The sequence below is a fragment of the Recurvomyces mirabilis genome (genome assembly GCF_035927965.1).
Source record: "Recurvomyces mirabilis strain CCFEE 5264 chromosome Unknown scaffold_9, whole genome shotgun sequence".
Classification (NCBI taxonomy): domain Eukaryota; kingdom Fungi; phylum Ascomycota; class Dothideomycetes; order Mycosphaerellales; family Teratosphaeriaceae; genus Recurvomyces; species Recurvomyces mirabilis.
This window is the reverse complement of record NW_027041943.1, coordinates 682,199-699,872: the sequence shown is the minus strand read 5'-3', so window position 1 is coordinate 699,872 and position 17,674 is coordinate 682,199. Positions and strand designations below refer to the sequence as shown.

Sequence of the window (17,674 nt, the reverse complement as noted above, 5' to 3'; positions counted from 1 at the left end):
GCTGACCTTTACTCTCTCTCCTCTTCACCGACATGCCAATTCGCTTCGCTCCGACTGTTGCACCCTGCGCAGGCCAAGACAGGTTCCAAGCCACACGGTATGCTTCTTCCATGGCACCACACTCCTGGCTGGAAGATATATCCAAAGCGCTTGTGCGAAACCTCGCTACCGTCAATCATAGATATGGTCCTAACTCCACTGAAGAAATGCGGCTTTCACCCACCTGCACCGCTTCGCTCGGTCTCTGCTGACCGGTTCACTCTCCGTGACTCGCTGATCGTCGTCGTAATTACCGCTGGCCGTAGGGCACGGACTTCTGCTGGCAGTACAAGTAGTTTCCACCTTTCCGCCATCCTTTTCATCCGTTCCCTTATACTTACCTTGTTCTGAGGCGGGCGCTCAAGAATGCCTTGCCTCTGACGGAGACTCCTGCATTGCACTGCGCGGCGAGTCACTGCCACCAGTCTCTTTCGGGGGCCTGGAGAGCGCAATTTTTGATGGACATATTTTGCTTCGGCACCCTCTTTCATCAGTCGTCGGGCTTCGTGCCTGACATTGGAGAAGGTGATGCAGTTGTCGCCATCTGGTCGTGGTCACATGAGAGCGTGATACAGTGCACGCTGATAGGTATCACATTGCTTAAGCTCTTGCTTTGTGGCCCCATGCACTGCAGACCCTCGTGGCACTTCCAATTCTCGCGTCTGAATTGCGCTAGAGGTGGGACATCAATCGAGCCGCCGCCGACGAGGACTCTGGTAAAGGCCAGTAGTGATCGTTGGATGCCCCATCAAAGCCGCGGCTAGATGCTCGCGATCGAGTGACATGACTTGGAATTCGCAAACAAGATCATAGTCTTCTAGAATTCTGGCTGACAGCTTTAGACCAGAAATTCGTAGTTGGTGGGTCCATATCGCTTGCCTTCGCTCGAATGACGATGGTGAGGTAGCCTCCATACAAGTAGCCTGTGTTTCATGGCCACGCGTACAGTGCATTCAGCAGGAGGCGTCGGCGTGGTGCTTGGCCTGCTGGGACTAGACATCTGGACTTGAGTCAGCTCGCCCGCTTAGCCACGGTGATATACACTACCTCCTAATGAGACATCGGCGGCGACATATCTCTTGGCACAATTGGAGATGTATCATGGCATACACTAGACCTTTATACGTAGAGACGAGGTCACGTTGAACGTCTCTTCACCGACAGCCTAGGCTTCGGGCTCGTGGCAACAGCTTGGGAAGGAGCGAAAGATACAATTTGAAACGGATGCAAGCTGGTATATCGAATGATTTTGATTACTCCTTTATGCTAGGCCGCCCGTCTCGTAGGCCCCTTTGCGACCAGCGAAAGTCTTGCTGCGCTTCCCATGGTACTGCACCCAGGCGTAGCACAGTGCAAGCAATACACCTGCCAGGAAGATTTTCATGAGCCACGACAAGCCTTCCACAGACCCGTCACCACCCTCAGCAAGTACTTCACCAGCATGATCTTGCAACGATGACTTGTGTGTTTCGCCAATATTCTCCTTTGCTTCCGGCACATGCTTGTCCGCACCACTCATTGTCTCCTCATCGCTCAACACTCCCACGGCCTCGGCGGTCCCAGGTAAACCTAGAAACCTGTTAGCTTTTGCCCACACCCATCGCAAAGCCAGTACGCATGTTTCAGTACCTACGTACTGGTTATAGCTCAGCTCGAATACCTGTAGGACTGAGATTAGCTTGTGCCTTGATCGACAGGAAAGGAAAGGCTGTAACCAGAAGCACGCATCGCCAACAGGACACGTCCTCATGAACCACCGAAATGGTGTCTCTGGTCGGTCGGACTAGCCTGAGCATGTGTCTTCTCTATCGCAATACTTGCTTCTGGCTCCGACTATTCATAATTTCTTTTCACGTACCTTCGTCTGGAACCTCAAGCTCACCACTCTTCACAATCTTCACCGTCTTTGCTGGTTTATCGCCAGCTGCTTTCGGGAAGTTCTCGATCTTATCTATGAACTCGTAGCCTTCGAGCACTTCGCCGAAGACAACGTGGCGGCCGTCTAGCCACGAGGTAATGACAGTGGTGATGAAGAACTGAGAGCCGTTGGTATCCTTGCCAGAGTTGGCCATGCCTGTGTCCGCATCAGAGAGAATCTCACATCACATCCTCTCATCACACGTACTGAGCAGGCCCTTCTTGCTGTGCTTCAGCTTGAAGTTCTCGTCTGGGAACTTGGCACCGTATATGCTCTTTCCGCCAGTCCCATCGTGGTTGGTGAAGTCACCTCCCTGGATCATGAACTGCTTGATCACACGGTGGAAAGTAGAGCCCTCGTAACCGAAGCCCTTCTCGCCAGTAGCCAAGGCACGGAAGTTCTCAGCGGTCTGCCATGATGTCTCAGTAAAGGTCTTCGCTTCGAAGGAATGTGGATAATACATACCTTTGGCACAGTCTTGCCATAGAGACCCATGACTATACGACCGATATCCTCATCGCCATGCTGAATGTCGAAGTAGACCTTGTGGGTGATCTTGGGACCCTTCTGGGCGGACACATTCTGGGCGAAGAAGATGAAGGCGAAGGTGAGGATCAGCAGGGCGCTGATAGCGACTCGCTGGAAGTTGGCCATGTTGTCGAATGCTAGTGAGAGTGCAAAAGGCGCAATTGCAAAGGACAGGTTTGGCTAAATCGAATGGCTACAAGGGACATCGAGCTCCACCAATGCGGAAGTGATGTGGGATGACTTTTGCACGTGACGCAGATCGATAAATGCTTCGCGAATGCGGTTCAACTTCAATCCATCGGATAGTTCGAGAGCCTTTATTGCATTGCTGCTTGTCAGTCTTCATCATGGTATGACAGTCTCCGAGCGCTGCGCGATTGTAGCTAACACCATCAGGTCTTCATCTACGGCATCAACTTCCAAGAATCGCGCCTTGTCTCCCGAGCCCTCACCTCCTTCTATGGCATCGGCCCTAATGTCTGCAAAAACCTGATGGCCAAATTCTACATCCACAACACAGCCAAAGTCGGCGATCTAGGCGACAGACAGATAAATAGTCTAGCGGAGGAATTGAGCACAATGACACTGGAGAATGACCTGCGGCGGCAACTGGTAGACAACATCAAGCGATTACGAGACATGAGCAGTTATCGAGGGCGACGGCATGCCATGAGTCTACCAGTACGAGGACAGAACACGCGGACACAGGTGAGTCATGTGCTTCCGACGTTGAGGCCGCACACGAGTGAAGCTGACGTGTCATCCAGACTATGACGGCGAGGAAGCTCAACAAGGTCGAGCGGCGTGGTTGATGACTCCCATCTCTTCTCATCTATGCCTTTAGCGAGCATCGGACGGCGTACTCACGGATCGCGCATACCATGTACAAATACGAGCGCCATCAGACAGCATAGATGTGGCGTCAGGCGGAGTCACGTGCTCACGATGAGTAGCATAATATCCGCATTATAGATTGGCTAATGTTCGATCAGACGAAGCCGGCTCGCCATGTAACTATAGCAAAACGAATACAAAAAGCTGCTCAAGACAATATGGTATCATTCTGTTCATCCTGGGATGCTGCCTCCTGTCTATCCTGGCCAATGGAACCTCTTGGAAAACGCCATGCTGAAACGCTGATGACCGTCTATCCCGTGCTCTCATGACCCAGACCTCGCTATGCGTCAAGCAATAAGCACGCTGCTGCCTCCGGAGTATATGCCGTATCCAACCAACCAATTCCGGAAATCCCAATAAGCGCCATACGCCTTCTCAACGCCTCTCGCACGGCAAGTCAAAGTATTCCCATTGGTCCAGTCGTAAGCGGCGTGCGGCGCAAAAGCGAGCTTCATCCACACCGCCGCTGCTCTAGGACACCTATGTTCTAGATACCTACGAAGTGTTAGCACGTGGCTCTGACTACGCAACTATGTTCGATAATCTATAAGAGGCTCGACGTACCCGCATCTCGAGGCTGTGGTTTCCTGCCCACACGTCCAGGATCTCGCGGTTGAGGATCGCTTTGCTTACTGCGATAGCCTAAACCCGTTACACCATTCTTCCCATCGTCCCTTGGCTGAGGCCCACGATACAGCTGACGACCGTGGCCACCATCTCTTGGATGAGGCCCCTTGCGACCTTCCTCATCATCATCGCCAGTCAAAGTGGCCATACTAGCAGCCACCAGAAGGAGCGTACGACTTTGTCCGTCGTCTCGAGGTTGTACGGGGTTTGCTGGACGAGGACGATTTGGTGACCTGCCGTTCGCCGTACCCGGATCTCTTGGCTGAGGGTCTACGTTGGCTATCATGCAGTCTTGAGATGGTATGCAAGATGCAGCTTTGGTCATGACAGTGCTTGTGTGGTAGCGGCGCTTGTTGGTATGATTGGGTGGTGGTTATGTTGATCTGCTTGCCGAGAAAGATTGCAATGTCTTTTGAAGGATAGGTATTCGGTAGTAAACTCTGATATCGATTGTGATCTATGGTTTCAGAACTGTGCTGTGATAAATAGATTGTCGTCGTAGCGCACATCTTATGTATATTGGTTTGGAGGAGTGAGGACGCACCGCAGGCAACTATTGTCACCAGGTCGTAGGCACAGTCACGATGTGACTAGCGGCCTCAAATGCTACCTCGACATTGAGGCCGACCCATGTGGATAAAGGGCTACTAAAAGCGACCAGTGCCCTTGCCCAGGGAGACTTTTCTTGATCATGTTACTGTGATAGCCACCTTCTTGCCTTGATCTAAGATTCATACTCTTGCCCATGAGGTGTCAGATAGGGTGGCGAACACATTGAGGCTATGACCTGGAAGGCAAGAGGGAAGGATGAGACGCAGGGAAACAATGCCAGTAATGGCTAGATTAGGCAGGCCATTGGGTGGAACTTTGAGTGCGCCAGAAGGGTGAGTAGGCGACATTCGTCACGTCCGTTTGCAAGTGAGAAGCATCAGTGCTTCTGGACAACTATTGGTAGGCGTTTCTCATAACTTCTATGCCTTGGAGCCTGGCGCGGCCAAGAGGGTATATCTCAGGCAGCAGTCTGGTGAAGGACCTGGGGTCGCCGAGCGTTGGTGGTGCGATGACTCGGAGCTTGCTAGTGGACTAGCATACACTGCGCGAAAAGGCGTCAGTTGGAGGAAAGATATGATTCATCGAGGCGCAAGTAGAGCGTGACATGAGTGAGGTGAAATGCCTCTGGCCGGAAGGCCTCGGTGCCTCCTTTCACCGGCCACTAGCGTCGATCTCTCTTGCCCAATGACTTTCTTCGACTACATGCCGTATTGTGCCGGCCGCAATAACGAAATTCCTGCGGCGCCGTGATGTGCACCACACCACCACCACCACCGCGCTTCATGCAGGTACACTGCATCTGAGTGCAGCTCATGCAACATCATTCTATCAAGCCTTACAGCATAGGGGAAATGTAGCGTGTGTGTAGCAACAAGCAGCACCGAGGGCGCTGAATCTTCCTGCCCTTTTTCCCGTGCCAAGTCTTAAGGCATCCAGCTGAGAGGACTGCGGCTGTGAGCTGAAAGGTTGATAGGACTCATCGTTGTTGCATGCGAACCACGAGACAGTGCGTGATTTTCTCCGCCGAGACTGCCGGGTGTTCTTTGCGACCTTCCAGCTGCCAGATGCCTGGGCTGAGGCGGTGTCATCGACAGAGCTTCATGCAGCCCTGCCGTTTGACACGCCTTGCCTCTGCATCGCCGAAAGATCATCCGCATGGCCATACGGTCACGTTGCTTTGAGCCTCTCGTCACCGGCTCTACTAAAGACACCGGCCAACTAATGTTACCGCCTCTACGAACGACACCGGCTTTACTAATGACACCGGCCGGCCTGGCGCAGCTAGGTTGAGGCCGCGAACCCGCCAACCACCAAGGCGGCTTTGCTCTGCTCCACACCGATGACTACTTCGCGCATGTAGAGCCGGGCAAGGCAACACACAAGATCACAATTTCGATCTCGCTGAGCAACTGCCGAGTGACAGCCTGCACGTTGACACACGCTAGGCTGCGTGGCGGCTGTCAAACATCTTCTCGAAGGCTCGTATTCACTAGCGAAGATTGTGGCATGATTGGTACACAATATCAGACGTCTATACGACCGAACCTGCTGCCCAATGATGCCTAAGCTTCCTCATCGCCCTCGTCACTCTCAGGCGTATCCATCGCCTCGTCCTCGTCATCCTCATCTTCGTCCGCCGCATCAATCTCCTCCTCCTCGCCCTCTGGCGCAGCCAGTCCATAATCGTCCTGGAACGAATCAAGTGTTCGGACCTCAGGCTTGAACCCAGCCTCCTCAAACCTCTTCACCAAGCCCTCCTCCATGATCTGTGCACAAGTCACGGCCATATTGCAGGTCTCCGCCTGGAAAGCCGGGACCATATATTTCCTCATTGCTGCCATGATTTGCTCCGGCGTGACCGCACGAACCTTCGCAAGCTGACGATGACTCCAGTCCTTGTCTACGCCTCGCATGACCTGGTTGATGAAGCTCGTGTCTGCTGCTGCGGACATACTGGGCTGTTCGCTGGCCATGCCGAGCACGATCTCGCTGATTGCGCCCTCAAGTGCGAACCTGTCGAAGGGCAATGTGCCACTTGCATAGCCTTCGACTTGTTCCTTGCAGATCGTCCACGCCTTGTAAGAGTCTGGGGCGCGGTAGATGGTGAAAGTCATGAGGCCGGTGTCGATGGCGTAGCGCCAGTAGGTACCGTACGCAAGACCTGTGCCCCGTACGCTGACCCAGAGCGGACCTTCTACAGCATCCATATAGGCGGAGGCAACTCGCAAAGCTGGCAGGTCTGGGTGGTCCCAGGCGTCCGGTCCTTTCGTGGACAGCATAGCGAACGATGAGTCTGTTGCTGCCATGGGGACAATGAATGCGGTGTTGCTGGGTCGTTTGCCGATGTCGCTGAGATGCGCCTTGCGATCGTCAAGCGGCTGCAGAGGCTCGTTCATGTCGAAGCCCTTGGTAAGTACATCCCACGCCGAGACCGGGTTCTTCAGCTTCTCAACGTTGGCAGCCACGAAGACTCTGAAGTTCGCAGGCCGGTGAAGAGCTTTGCATAACTGAGTAAACTTTCGTACCATGCCTTCCTCATCATCCTTGAGCATCTTGCGAGTCCTCCGCAGGTATAGAGACTTCGCCAAGGTACTCTGCGCTCTCACTGCTGATCCACGTCCCTGCTGCAACATAAGCAGACATTGCGAAGCCATGCTGTCTGCACTGCGCTTCTCATCCGGTACATCAGCCAAGACTTTTGTTAGTGAGGCATACAGTCGTGCTGGATCATGGACAGCGTCAAACAACATCGTCCTCACCCACTCGATGATAATCTCGTAGCGGTCGACCTCGGCTTCCAGAAAGATGTAGAGCATATCGGAGTTGCCGGGTGCACGGCTCATCGAGTAGCTGACTGTCTCCCTCTCGAGGTCGAGCACCACGTCTTCGAACTCGATGCGTTTGGCTCCTCGCATAACAGGCGTTGTGAAGAAGTTCATGAGGTATAGTGTCAGCAAAGGCTTCAATTCTGTTGGGACCGTGCTTGTGCCGATGATGAGCTGGACGCGGACGAAGTTGGACGGAATGTGTTCGAAGTGTATGAATAACGGCGAGCCGTTGTCGTCTTTGTCGACGATGCTCTGAATATCATGGCTGAGCTTGCCCTGCTTCCGTGCAGCACCGGATCTCGCGGTCGTGGTGGATATGAAATGTATTGAGTCTGTGCTCGGGACCTTAAACTTCTCTAGCAGCGACTCGGGAATCGGTCGATCGTTCTCAGCCTGAGCATCTTTTAGCTGTTGAGCAAGCTTCTTCATGCCCTCCTCGCCAAGCTCTTCCTGCTGAGCCTTGACTCTGGCCTTTTCATACTTGGTCACCTTCTCAGAAAGCTCCTTTGACGGCACACCCAGAATAGAGACACGATTTGCGTCTACGAGCCATTTCTTGTGGAAGTCGAGCCATTGCTGCTCTGTCCACTTTGAGAGTATATCGAAGTCTTCAAGGTTTTCGACATTCTTCAAGTCACTACCTGTACGATCACCATACAGGTGATCCTCGATGACAATCTGAGAGAAGAAGTCGCCAGCATTCTCACACCTCGAAATGAGTTGTCGCTTCAGGCGGCTGATGCAGTCGTGCATGTACTCCATGTCTAGTGGCTTGCTTGCCACTTCCTTTAGCAGACTCACGAAACGCTGCTCCACTTCTTGCAGCCGATCTGTCTTGACCGAGGTCATGTAGAAAGTAATGGTCGAGTCGGTGCGGTCTTCAGTCGAACAGTAGACCATACTGCAAAGTTGTTCGCTCTCAACCAGAGTATTCTCCAGAACCGAGATCGATGAGCCGCAGAGATATTGAGAGAGAACAGCGATAGCGCTGCCACCGATAGTATCATTGTACGGCGGACCAAGATAGCCGATGACGAGTTCACCGGATGACTCGTCTTCTTCTGGGAATTTCACAGTCTTCACAATACTTTCTTGAATCGGTGGCGTCCGCTTTGAGTCAAACCATGGCCGCTTGAAGGGTGCATCGACGCTGGGTACATCTTCTAGGATGGTCTCCTCGAAAGCATCTACGATCTGGAGGAGCTCCTTGTGGTCGACCTCGCCAGTGATGACCAGTCGCATATTCTTCGGCTGATACATCTCCTTGTGATAATCTCTTATTCTGTCGGCAGTGAGTACTCTGAGTTGCTCCATCATGCCGCCGGTCTCGTATCGGAAGCCGATGTCTTCGGGATAGATGGTACGACGCAACGCAAGGTCGATCAGTTCTGGGCCTTGGTTCTGTGTCGCCTGCATTTCTGAATATACGACCCCAGCATTTTCGCCAGATCCGTTGATGTGGTGCACCTCAGTATAGCATCCTGCGTCATTCAAAGTGGGAACAATCAAATGATCCAGATAGACTGGCAGCATCTTTGAGAACGCCTCCCATCCTGCAGTGTCCAGTGTGTACGTCGTAGTCTCAACAGCAGTCCAAGCGTTGGTTGTTGAGTACATTCGTGTTGCAAGCTTGTCCAGAAGGCCTTTGTAATGGTAGGCTTTGGAGCCCATAAAGCAAAGGTGCTCGAGCGTGTGAGGGGACCCGCTGTCATCATGTATCTCGGTCGCCAGTGCGAAATAGCCATTAACCTTTGGACCTTTCTGATCGACGACAGCGACTCGCATGCCAGTCCTAGTGGACTCATACTGTGTGATGGTAATCGGCGCGTAGTCGAGTTTCAGCTCTTGGATTGTCTTGAAATGCGGTGATGAAGCCTCCGTGGTGGCCATGATCCGGAGGTACAATCACAAGTGAAGTGCTCGTCGAACAACTGATGAGAGTTCAGGCGAATGATTGCGTAGGAGACGTTGGATTTGTGTCTTCGATGCCTCAGGCGTCAATGGATTCTGGTAAGCGTACAAAGCAGATCGGAGCGTGGGAAAGAAAAGAAGACCAAGATATCGCCGTGCTCTAATAGTGTGTACAGGCATGCAGTGAAGAAAGCGATGTGTCAAAAATGATAGATCGTATACCGGGACTGTGGTCACGCTCGTGCTTTTGCTGGGGTGGTTTGGGAGACTCTGGCAGACATTGTCTTACCTAAGCCCAAAATGGCGCCCACCTTCACCAAGAAGCTGGAAACTTTTATATGATCAACGAGGATTCACTCACCAAGAACGTTTCTAGTACGTATCCCCAGTGTCGTCTTGGTGTTGTAACAGGTCAGTTTCCAGCAAGATGTATCTGCTTTTACGCGGAGTAACGTGGTTGGCTGACGCCGTACCAACGTTCTTGGTATACTGTATCTTCTCCACACAATAATGATCGGGAGAAAGCTCGAGCCGTGTTGCGTTTACGAGTGCGCCACTGAGGGCACGTAACAGGCAATGGCTGGCAAGATAGCTTTCTCACGGAGGTCAGCAACTGTACCTCTTCAACCCACCACTTTACTACATGTTTCCGTCCACCCGCCTGCTGCTGGTATAGCTTCTATTGATGATGTATGTTGCTGTGATTGATGAGATGATTGAAGACCATCGATGAAAGGCAAATGATGCTGCCCGTTTGCGACCACCCGAACGATAAGCGGTCTTTTCCAGACAAACGCCTACAATATGAGTGCCCTAAAAGACATTTTGGCTCCGGAGCCAACAGAGACCACTCTTGCCGTCCTGCCATCGTCGCAGCCCGATGTCACTATGGCCAACATGCCACCTCCGAAAGCATTGCCCAAACCGGACGAGACAAACGCGGACACGCCAAAGGAGGAAGTAGATGATGCGACAAGTGTTGGAAATGGCAATGGTACACGGCGCAATGCGAACGGCAGTGTGTCATCAGTGTATTCTGGCAACAAGGTGAAGCATTTGAAGAAAGAGGACGGCATACCGTTATGGCGGAAGGACATCCAATACGACTTTTTGCACCTGATCTTCTACGACCAGACGAAGTGCTTTACCAAGTACAGCGACGGCACCACAGGCTGGACTTTTGCCGAAACATACATCGATGCCATGGCCAAGAGTAGCAAATGTAGCAAGATACTGAAAGAGAAGCTGCTGCAGGACACGGAAGGTGCAATCGCAATGGCCATGGTGTGCCTCTTGGTCAACGTTGGACGTATGAACACCACATTAAATTGTAAGTATATCGAGCTATCTATGCTATCGTGACTGTATGACATGCCGCTGACCACTAACAGTCTTCCCCGAGATGCGTGCTCAATTACGCACATATCACAGTATACCAGCACTGCAAGCCAATCAGGATCCAAACGCCTACAAACAGCTTCAGGATGCTCCACGACTGAAGTCGATATTGAAAGGCGCCACCGAAGACGAGCCGCAACCCAGTACCATGGACGAGTTGCGCACAGCCAAGCGACCTCGAACGAACCCGGTCAATCTAATCTTCGTCATGAGCCAGTACGCTCCCAAAATTAGCGAAATGCATTTCAATCCACCTCGGGACTTCTTCGATCTGGTCATGCGCGGCAGTCTCAGCAGTGTCAGCCGAGCAAAGGCTTTCCTTTGGCTGATCTGGTGGTACCTTGAAAGCGACTACAGCCTTGAGGACAGCCAGCGGAACCCATTTGGGAAAGGCGAGTTTGGAGAAGGCGAAGAAGGCACCGATGTACTTCCGCTGAAGGTGCCGGCTCTGGAAAGCTTGACCGAAGAGCAGGCGGCACTTGAAAATATCGACACGGAAGATGAGCAGAGATTTGGTGAGACCAAGCGGAAGGAGCGAATCGCGATTCTGGCAAGCGAGCCTAGCCCGGCGATGACTGCACTCAAGCGTGCTCGTAAGGAGAAAGGCCTCACATCGGCGCGAGATACTACGCATGTCTCGGACGATGAGATGAGCGAACCTGGGTGGTATCGGAGGGACGCTGGTAAGTGCGGCCACCAGTCAGTATCATTCTGAAATAGCTAACAATCTCTTCCAGCCACATCGGCCGTTCGCCCTGCAGGCTCACAGTTCGAGACTGGCAGCGAATATACGAGGTCGCCATCGCCCGCAGCAAGTCGTGGCTTCCAAGCCGTGAACGCAAGCAAGCCACCTAGTGACATGCGCATCAATGACCTGCTTAACCACGAAGCGCCACCTGTAGAATCGCCCTCAGCTACAACCAAGAAGGGTCCTGGACGAGGCAACTGGCGACGCAGCAAGCATAAGCAGGAAACCGTGCCATTGGCAGTACGAGGCACGGAGAGCGCACATCATGTCCCATTGCTGCCCAACAACGTCCCACTGAGTTTCGTCAACGAAGCTCCGCTCTCATCAATACAGCCAGCCACTCCTGGGTCTGGAGGCTTTGGCGCATACAGCAACGGCATGTCACATATATCGCCACAGCAGAACGTTCCTTTCCATGCGACTGGACGCGATCATGTTCCAACACCATCCTACCAAGCTCAGAAGCGCAATCGTGGCGTTACGCAACACCAGTCTGCGCTCATGAGTCACCGCAAGGCGCAGATCGATTACATGCTTGATCGACGGTTACGCATTGAGCATGCTCGTGCACGGAAGGTTCGCGAAGCAGAAGGCGCGATCTTGCGAGCCTGGAAACGGATACGATACATGCCGGCTGAGTACGACAGCGAAGAAGAGATCATCCGTGTGCGTAAGCTGCGAGATCGCTCCGACAAGGACGATGACTGGCGCATGATGCGAGGCAAGGATGTTTCGGAAGCGCTCGAAGACATCGAGACTTTGCGCAGGCCAAAGGTGCTTCTGGCCGGCATGGCAACCGTACGGGAAGGCGAAGCCGGTCTCGACATGGGTGAGGAACCGAAAGCCATGGCGAAAACACTTCGTAAAGCTGGTAGACGGCTCGAGCGGTGGCAAGACAACTCTCTGCCCGGACAGGCCATGATACGGCGGCGACATCTGCAAGCGCAAGGGTCTTGGCAGCCGCCCCAACGGAGACCAGATCCGAGACGGCACTCCGGCGCGCATGAGCCCAACGGCCTGGATAACGGCCATGCACCTAAAAGGAGCATGCCAAAGCAACGGAGCAGTACAGGCCGGGCGAGCGAACACAGAGCTATGCCTAGTCAGGACATGGATGATCATAGGACCGGTGGATATGAGCCCGACGATGACGATAGAGTTGGCGAATTAGACGAGGAGGAAAGAGAGCTTCTTGGCGAAGTCGACGCAACTGACGAGGACGAAGACGAGGATGAGGAGATGGGGGAGGATTGAACGACTTGTCCACATCTCTGATCGCTGAACCTCTTTCTCAGCTCGACTGTATAGATTACTTGTACATTGCAACAGAGATATGACCCGAGAGCGTCGCGTTGTAAATGCTTTCGAACAAGTTCGAGGCCCCCGTGCTTGGATATCTATCAAGGCCCTTGTGAGTAGCTGACCTCTACTGTCCTCTTGATGATCAGGCCAGTACTATCGTCGCTGGAAACACTCCGCTCGTCCGCTCGTGGACTGACGATCGATGATTTGTGCACGGCTCCGTCTGGTCGGATCTTCATATGTCGCTGCGGCCACATTCGCGTTAGCAGACTGTACACCCAATTGCTGTCCTGAGAAGGTGTCATGGGATGCTTACCTCGCTATCATCCTTCGACTTCACGTGGCTGCTCTTCCTCGACTGCATAGCGTAACTTCCACCTGCGTACTGCTGTGAGTCTTGCTGCGTTTGCGCCAGGATCGTGTCTGGTGAGAAGGCTCCCAGGTTCGTGTTCAGTTTCATCATGAATGGCATCAAACAGGGTATTGTAGCCATGACCAGACTCCAGGAGAGCTCGATTTGACTCCAGATCACCGCGTCAACCCGGTCGAGGTTCGGATCTTGTGAGTTCACTAGGGAGGAGAGAGCGGCAAGGCGGTAGGCGGCGAATACTATCACTCTGTTGGTAATGATGGGTCAGTCGAGCTGCGCAGATGCTGAATTGGTGGTGAACATACGGTAGCCGTAGACCGAACACGACCAAGCCTTTCAATTTGCTATGCCACTTCCGCTGCACTTCGACGAATACTCTTGCCACGATGACGAAGATCGCGAGCTCGAGAACGCAGCCGCAGACCTCGACTGTCACCCATCGCTCGTACTAGAGTTCTGTGAGTAGCTTTATTCGCAAGAATACGGAGGGATGCTTACCAAGCTATCACACTGCCCACTCCACGGATGCGTGGGATTGCAGCCGAGTCCTATCATGACGCTCGATGCGACTATTAACACCAGACAGAATCCCAAGGTGGCTTTCGCAGCTATCAGGTGGAATCGCTCAGGGCTCAGGCGCAGTGCTAAGAGCACCATGGAGGATTTCGACAGCAGTAATGCCATGATATATGCAAGATCGCTGGCATAGACCAGCTTTGTACTGTCAGTCGCTGTTTTCTGCCTTATTGTGCGCCTCACGCACCTGTTCTAGGATGGTTATCCGATCATTGTTGAGTAGTACTTCGGACCTGCCGAGTCCTAGATGTGCTGCGACCAGTATAAGGCTGCTTTGCGCTGAGCTGATCGCCTGTGAGTGAGAAGTAAGTTTCTAACATTACTGTATGTCCAGGACCGTATTGCGTACTGTAGCCGTTAGGAGAACGATATCATCGCTCGAGAAGGCATTGCGGAAGGGGTATCGCATCCACAACCTGATTACAGCGAATAGCAGAATGAATGTCAGGCTGATGCTGCTGGCAATGACGGCCCATCCTCCACGATCAGTCGACGAAATGACATACTCCGGCGCAGAGTATCCAGATGGTAATGGAATTGGTGCAGACATGGCTAAGTCGGCAGGCTAGGCAGTGGTGGCAGCGGCTGGCTAAATGGGACTCGGAGTATGCAGCACAATCTGGACATACCGACAGGAAGTACCCTCCGACAGTCCAACGCCTCACGACTCCAGATGATCGAGGCACCGGGGACGAGAAGAGGCATTGCCAGCCACTTACTCTCAGACAAATTTGCTGCGTACAAATCGGATGCTGCTGTGCTATGCTCTGTCACAGCAAGTGTAACGATCTTTGCTCCCCAGCAGGTTCCGGGGCAGAGCAACATGGTGCGTCAAAGCTTCAGATGCAGCCCTTTATCACGTACATATGTTTGCTGCCGGTACCGACACAGTTCGAAGGTGCAGGGTGGACTCGAGGGTTTGTCGTCGATCAGAGGGTCTGCTTCCATAGAGCGCATTGGTGAGAACGCGAAGATGGACAGCGTTGCCTTTCTGTGTTTGCGACACACTCGCACGAAGGAGGTGCCGGAGAGAAGATGATTCGGCCGCTGCTTGCACCTCTCCCGGCCCGGCTACCTGGAGGCGAAGGGTGAGAGTCCCAGCCATCCGGAACGAGCTCTTGCATTACGAACTACACTCCTTGCTTCGTCCTAGATATTGGAAATCTCCTTTCGCGATAAGCCCTCGGCAGACTGGATTCCGGATTCTCATGTCGACCGCACGCCAGACCATGAGCATTTGGCGCGCTAGAGCGGACATTACGAGATGGTGTCACCAGACCGTCAGCCTGCGCGTTCCGTAGACGAGCGTTGCAGTTGAGATGGCACGACAGCGCTCGGTGGGGACGGAGACTGCTTGCTGCACACGGACGAAAGCATGTTGTGTTGCGCGCCTGCTGCGACACCCCGGCGGATCCACTGTTCAGAGACAACGCACTTCTGTCTCAGCCCATGTGTTGCCTTGGGCTGCTCACATCGCTAATGGACTACACACGGGCAGATGTGATGGTAAAAGGATCGACAATCCCTATCTTCTCCGGCACTGCCGCCCGAGATGTTAGCGGCCGCCAAGCGATGGCGTGGTGTTGCGTGGTTCACTGTGGACGTTTGCGCCGACCCCTTTGATCGACTGTCATATGCACCCCATAACTCAAGCACGTGTGGCGACCTCTTCGATCTCGCCCCTTCGGCTCTGCGGCTCATCCATCGATAGCAGCCCCAGCGATCATTTTGCACCTTACCTGCTTCGGCATGATGACAGTGGGCTGCATAAGTGGCACTATACAGGATAACACACCGAGACAATACAGTATGGTCGTCGACAGCACTATCCAGGAGGGGGACGCAGGGTTGACCTAACCATCGCGTGTCCCCGTATGTCGTGTAACAGAAGAATAGTCCCTCTGCTCTGCACCTTCTACGTGAGGTGTTCCTTCCGTTTGACTGCATGCTTTTGTCATAGTCCGCACTTTCCCTCTGCCACTATCTCATCCTACCTTATCGCAACTCCCCTCAGCTCTCAAGCTTGTCCTCTGCGCTGATCCAACACCATGCCTTCCGACATGAAGAGTCCCATCTCGCTGACGGCCGAAGACAAGGAAATGAACATGGCTGCCGCACATGTTCCCGAGCGATGGCGAGGAACTGAAGAAGACAGACTCCAGATGAAAGTGCTTGGCCGAGTGCAGGAGACGCGCCGCATGTTCACCTTCGTCTCAATGCTCGGCTTCGGCTCGACGCTCATGGTCACTTGGGAAGCCATCCTTGCCAACATGCTCGCCATCCTCACTAACGGCGGCACCGCTGGCTTGTTCTGGGGATTCGTCATTGTGGTGACTGGCTACATCTTCGTCTATCTCAGCTTGGCCGAGATGGCTTCGATGGTAAGACTCGTTGTATACGATATCCAACACGTCAGAGCTCAATTGACTTTCTCGGCAACAGGCACCGACATCTGGAGGCCAATACCACTGTGAGACGATCGACGACTTTGACGTTTGACGGTACGACACTGACACGAGCACAGGGGTCTCGGAATTCGCGCCTCCACGCGCACAAAGGTTCCTGTCTTACATAGTCGGCTGGTTGTGCTTCACGGGTTGGCAGAGTGCAATCACTGGCATCGGCTTCCTTGCTGGGACGATCATTCAGGGTCTCATCGTGCTTAACAATCCGGACTACGACTTCCAGCGTTGGCATGGAACACTTCTCACCATCGCCGTGGTGGCTTTCTGCGTCTTGCTCAATACCGTGGTCGCGAGGAAACTGCCACTGATCGAAGGCGCTCTAGCCGTGCTTCATTTCGCAGGCCTGTTCGTGGTCATCATCATCCTCTGGACCTTGGCTCCCAAAAATAACGCTCACGATGCGTTCCTGGTGTTCTCGAATAACGGAGGCTGGTCATCAGATGCGGCCTCCATGCTGATCGGGTTGTATCCATTGACGCTATGCCTGCTGGGTTTCGATAGTCAAGTCCATATGTGTAAGTTGCAATGAAGAAGCGATCGCATAAACAACACTGACCCTTTCATAAGCCGAGGAGATCGAATCTGCCTCTCGTGGTCTACCCCGTTCGATCATGTGGAGTACATACGCCAATGCTACTCTGGGCTTCATCATGGTCATCACACTGATCTTTACCTGGGGCGACATGAGCGAGATCATTCAAACTCCGACAGGATTTCCATTCCTTGCAATGTTTTACAACACTACCAACAGCCTAGCAGCTACCAACGTGCTCTCGCTCCTCATCATCTTGCCCTTGATTGGCAGTGTGACAGCTTGCGTGGCGACCGCTTCCCGCCAGATCTGGGCTTTCTCGCGCGATAATGGTGTGCCCTGGTCGAGCTTCATTCGCCATGTAAGCAGACAGAAACCATAGAGGAGCAAAGTAAGATAACGCTGACACAACCTCACGCAGGTATATCCAAAGTGGAACATCCCGCTCAACGCCGTCCTCATCTCATTGGTCGTCTGCGTGCTTCTGTCGCTCATCAATATCGGTTCGACCGCAGCCCTCAATGCCATCCTCGCACTCGACCTTGCAAGTCTGCTCGCGTCATACAGTATCTGCATCGGCTGTCTTGCACTGAAGCGCATCAGAGGTGAAGAACTACCTCCTAGGCAATGGACACTCGGTAGATGGGGTAAGCAATACTTTAATACGTTCTATGCTTCTTTACTGACGAATCCATGCAGGCCTCACCGTCAACATCCTGGCCCTCCTGTGGCTTCTGCCAATCTTTGTGCTCACGCTCTTCCCGTCCGTCACCCCGGTCACTCCCGCCACCATGAACTGGGCCGTCCTGCTGTTCGTCTTCGTCGTTGTGTTCGCCATCGGGTACTACATGATCATAGGAAGGCATGTATACATCTCACCCAAGGAGCGTCTACGCAGAGACATCCAAATGGATGACACCAAGTGATCATCGAGCTTGATGTGGTCTAAGGAGTTTTCAGAAGGTGGAGGATCTGTACCATAT

At 53.2% G+C, this 17,674-nt stretch overlaps 7 protein-coding genes across 7 annotated transcripts; 3 read left to right on the top strand and 4 right to left on the bottom strand.

The window, feature by feature from the left end:
• Window positions 1–1,300: 1,300 nt before the first annotated feature.
• CPR2 (Peptidyl-prolyl cis-trans isomerase B) lies at window positions 1,301–2,611 on the bottom strand (the record flags this gene model as incomplete). The annotated part of the gene is made up of 4 exons (XM_064837000.1): window positions 1,301–1,608; window positions 1,898–2,113; window positions 2,165–2,366; window positions 2,423–2,611. 4 exons carry the CDS (start codon window positions 2,609–2,611, stop codon window positions 1,301–1,303), a joined length of 915 nt encoding a protein of 304 aa, XP_064695633.1.
• Window positions 2,612–2,832: 221 nt separating this feature from the next.
• LTS14_004297 (uncharacterized protein) lies at window positions 2,833–3,297 on the top strand (the record flags this gene model as incomplete). The annotated part of the gene is made up of 3 exons (XM_064836999.1): window positions 2,833–2,835; window positions 2,882–3,193; window positions 3,253–3,297. The coding sequence occupies 3 exons, from the start codon at window positions 2,833–2,835 to the stop codon at window positions 3,295–3,297; spliced, it is 360 nt and encodes a 119-aa protein (XP_064695632.1).
• Window positions 3,298–3,869: 572 nt separating this feature from the next.
• Window positions 3,870–4,157, bottom strand: LTS14_004296 (uncharacterized protein; the record flags this gene model as incomplete). Its single annotated transcript, XM_064836998.1, has 2 exons — window positions 3,870–3,877; window positions 3,947–4,157. The coding sequence occupies 2 exons, from the start codon at window positions 4,155–4,157 to the stop codon at window positions 3,870–3,872; spliced, it is 219 nt and encodes a 72-aa protein (XP_064695631.1).
• A 1,966-nt stretch (window positions 4,158–6,123) lies between these two features.
• LTS14_004295 (uncharacterized protein) lies at window positions 6,124–9,279 on the bottom strand (the record flags this gene model as incomplete). Its single annotated transcript, XM_064836997.1, has 1 exon — window positions 6,124–9,279. The coding sequence occupies one exon, from the start codon at window positions 9,277–9,279 to the stop codon at window positions 6,124–6,126; it is 3,156 nt and encodes a 1,051-aa protein (XP_064695630.1).
• An 825-nt stretch (window positions 9,280–10,104) lies between these two features.
• Window positions 10,105–12,700, top strand: LTS14_004294 (uncharacterized protein; the record flags this gene model as incomplete). Its single annotated transcript, XM_064836996.1, has 3 exons — window positions 10,105–10,630; window positions 10,692–11,381; window positions 11,436–12,700. The coding sequence occupies 3 exons, from the start codon at window positions 10,105–10,107 to the stop codon at window positions 12,698–12,700; spliced, it is 2,481 nt and encodes an 826-aa protein (XP_064695629.1).
• A 146-nt stretch (window positions 12,701–12,846) lies between these two features.
• On the bottom strand, window positions 12,847–13,208 carry LTS14_004293 (uncharacterized protein; the record flags this gene model as incomplete). The annotated part of the gene is made up of 2 exons (XM_064836995.1): window positions 12,847–12,993; window positions 13,065–13,208. 2 exons carry the CDS (start codon window positions 13,206–13,208, stop codon window positions 12,847–12,849), a joined length of 291 nt encoding a protein of 96 aa, XP_064695628.1.
• Window positions 13,209–15,742: 2,534 nt separating this feature from the next.
• Window positions 15,743–17,617, top strand: LTS14_004292 (uncharacterized protein; the record flags this gene model as incomplete). Its single annotated transcript, XM_064836994.1, has 6 exons — window positions 15,743–16,075; window positions 16,111–16,195; window positions 16,219–16,674; window positions 16,727–17,052; window positions 17,113–17,338; window positions 17,391–17,617. 6 exons carry the CDS (start codon window positions 15,743–15,745, stop codon window positions 17,615–17,617), a joined length of 1,653 nt encoding a protein of 550 aa, XP_064695627.1.
• Between the last annotated feature and the right edge of the window lie 57 nt (window positions 17,618–17,674).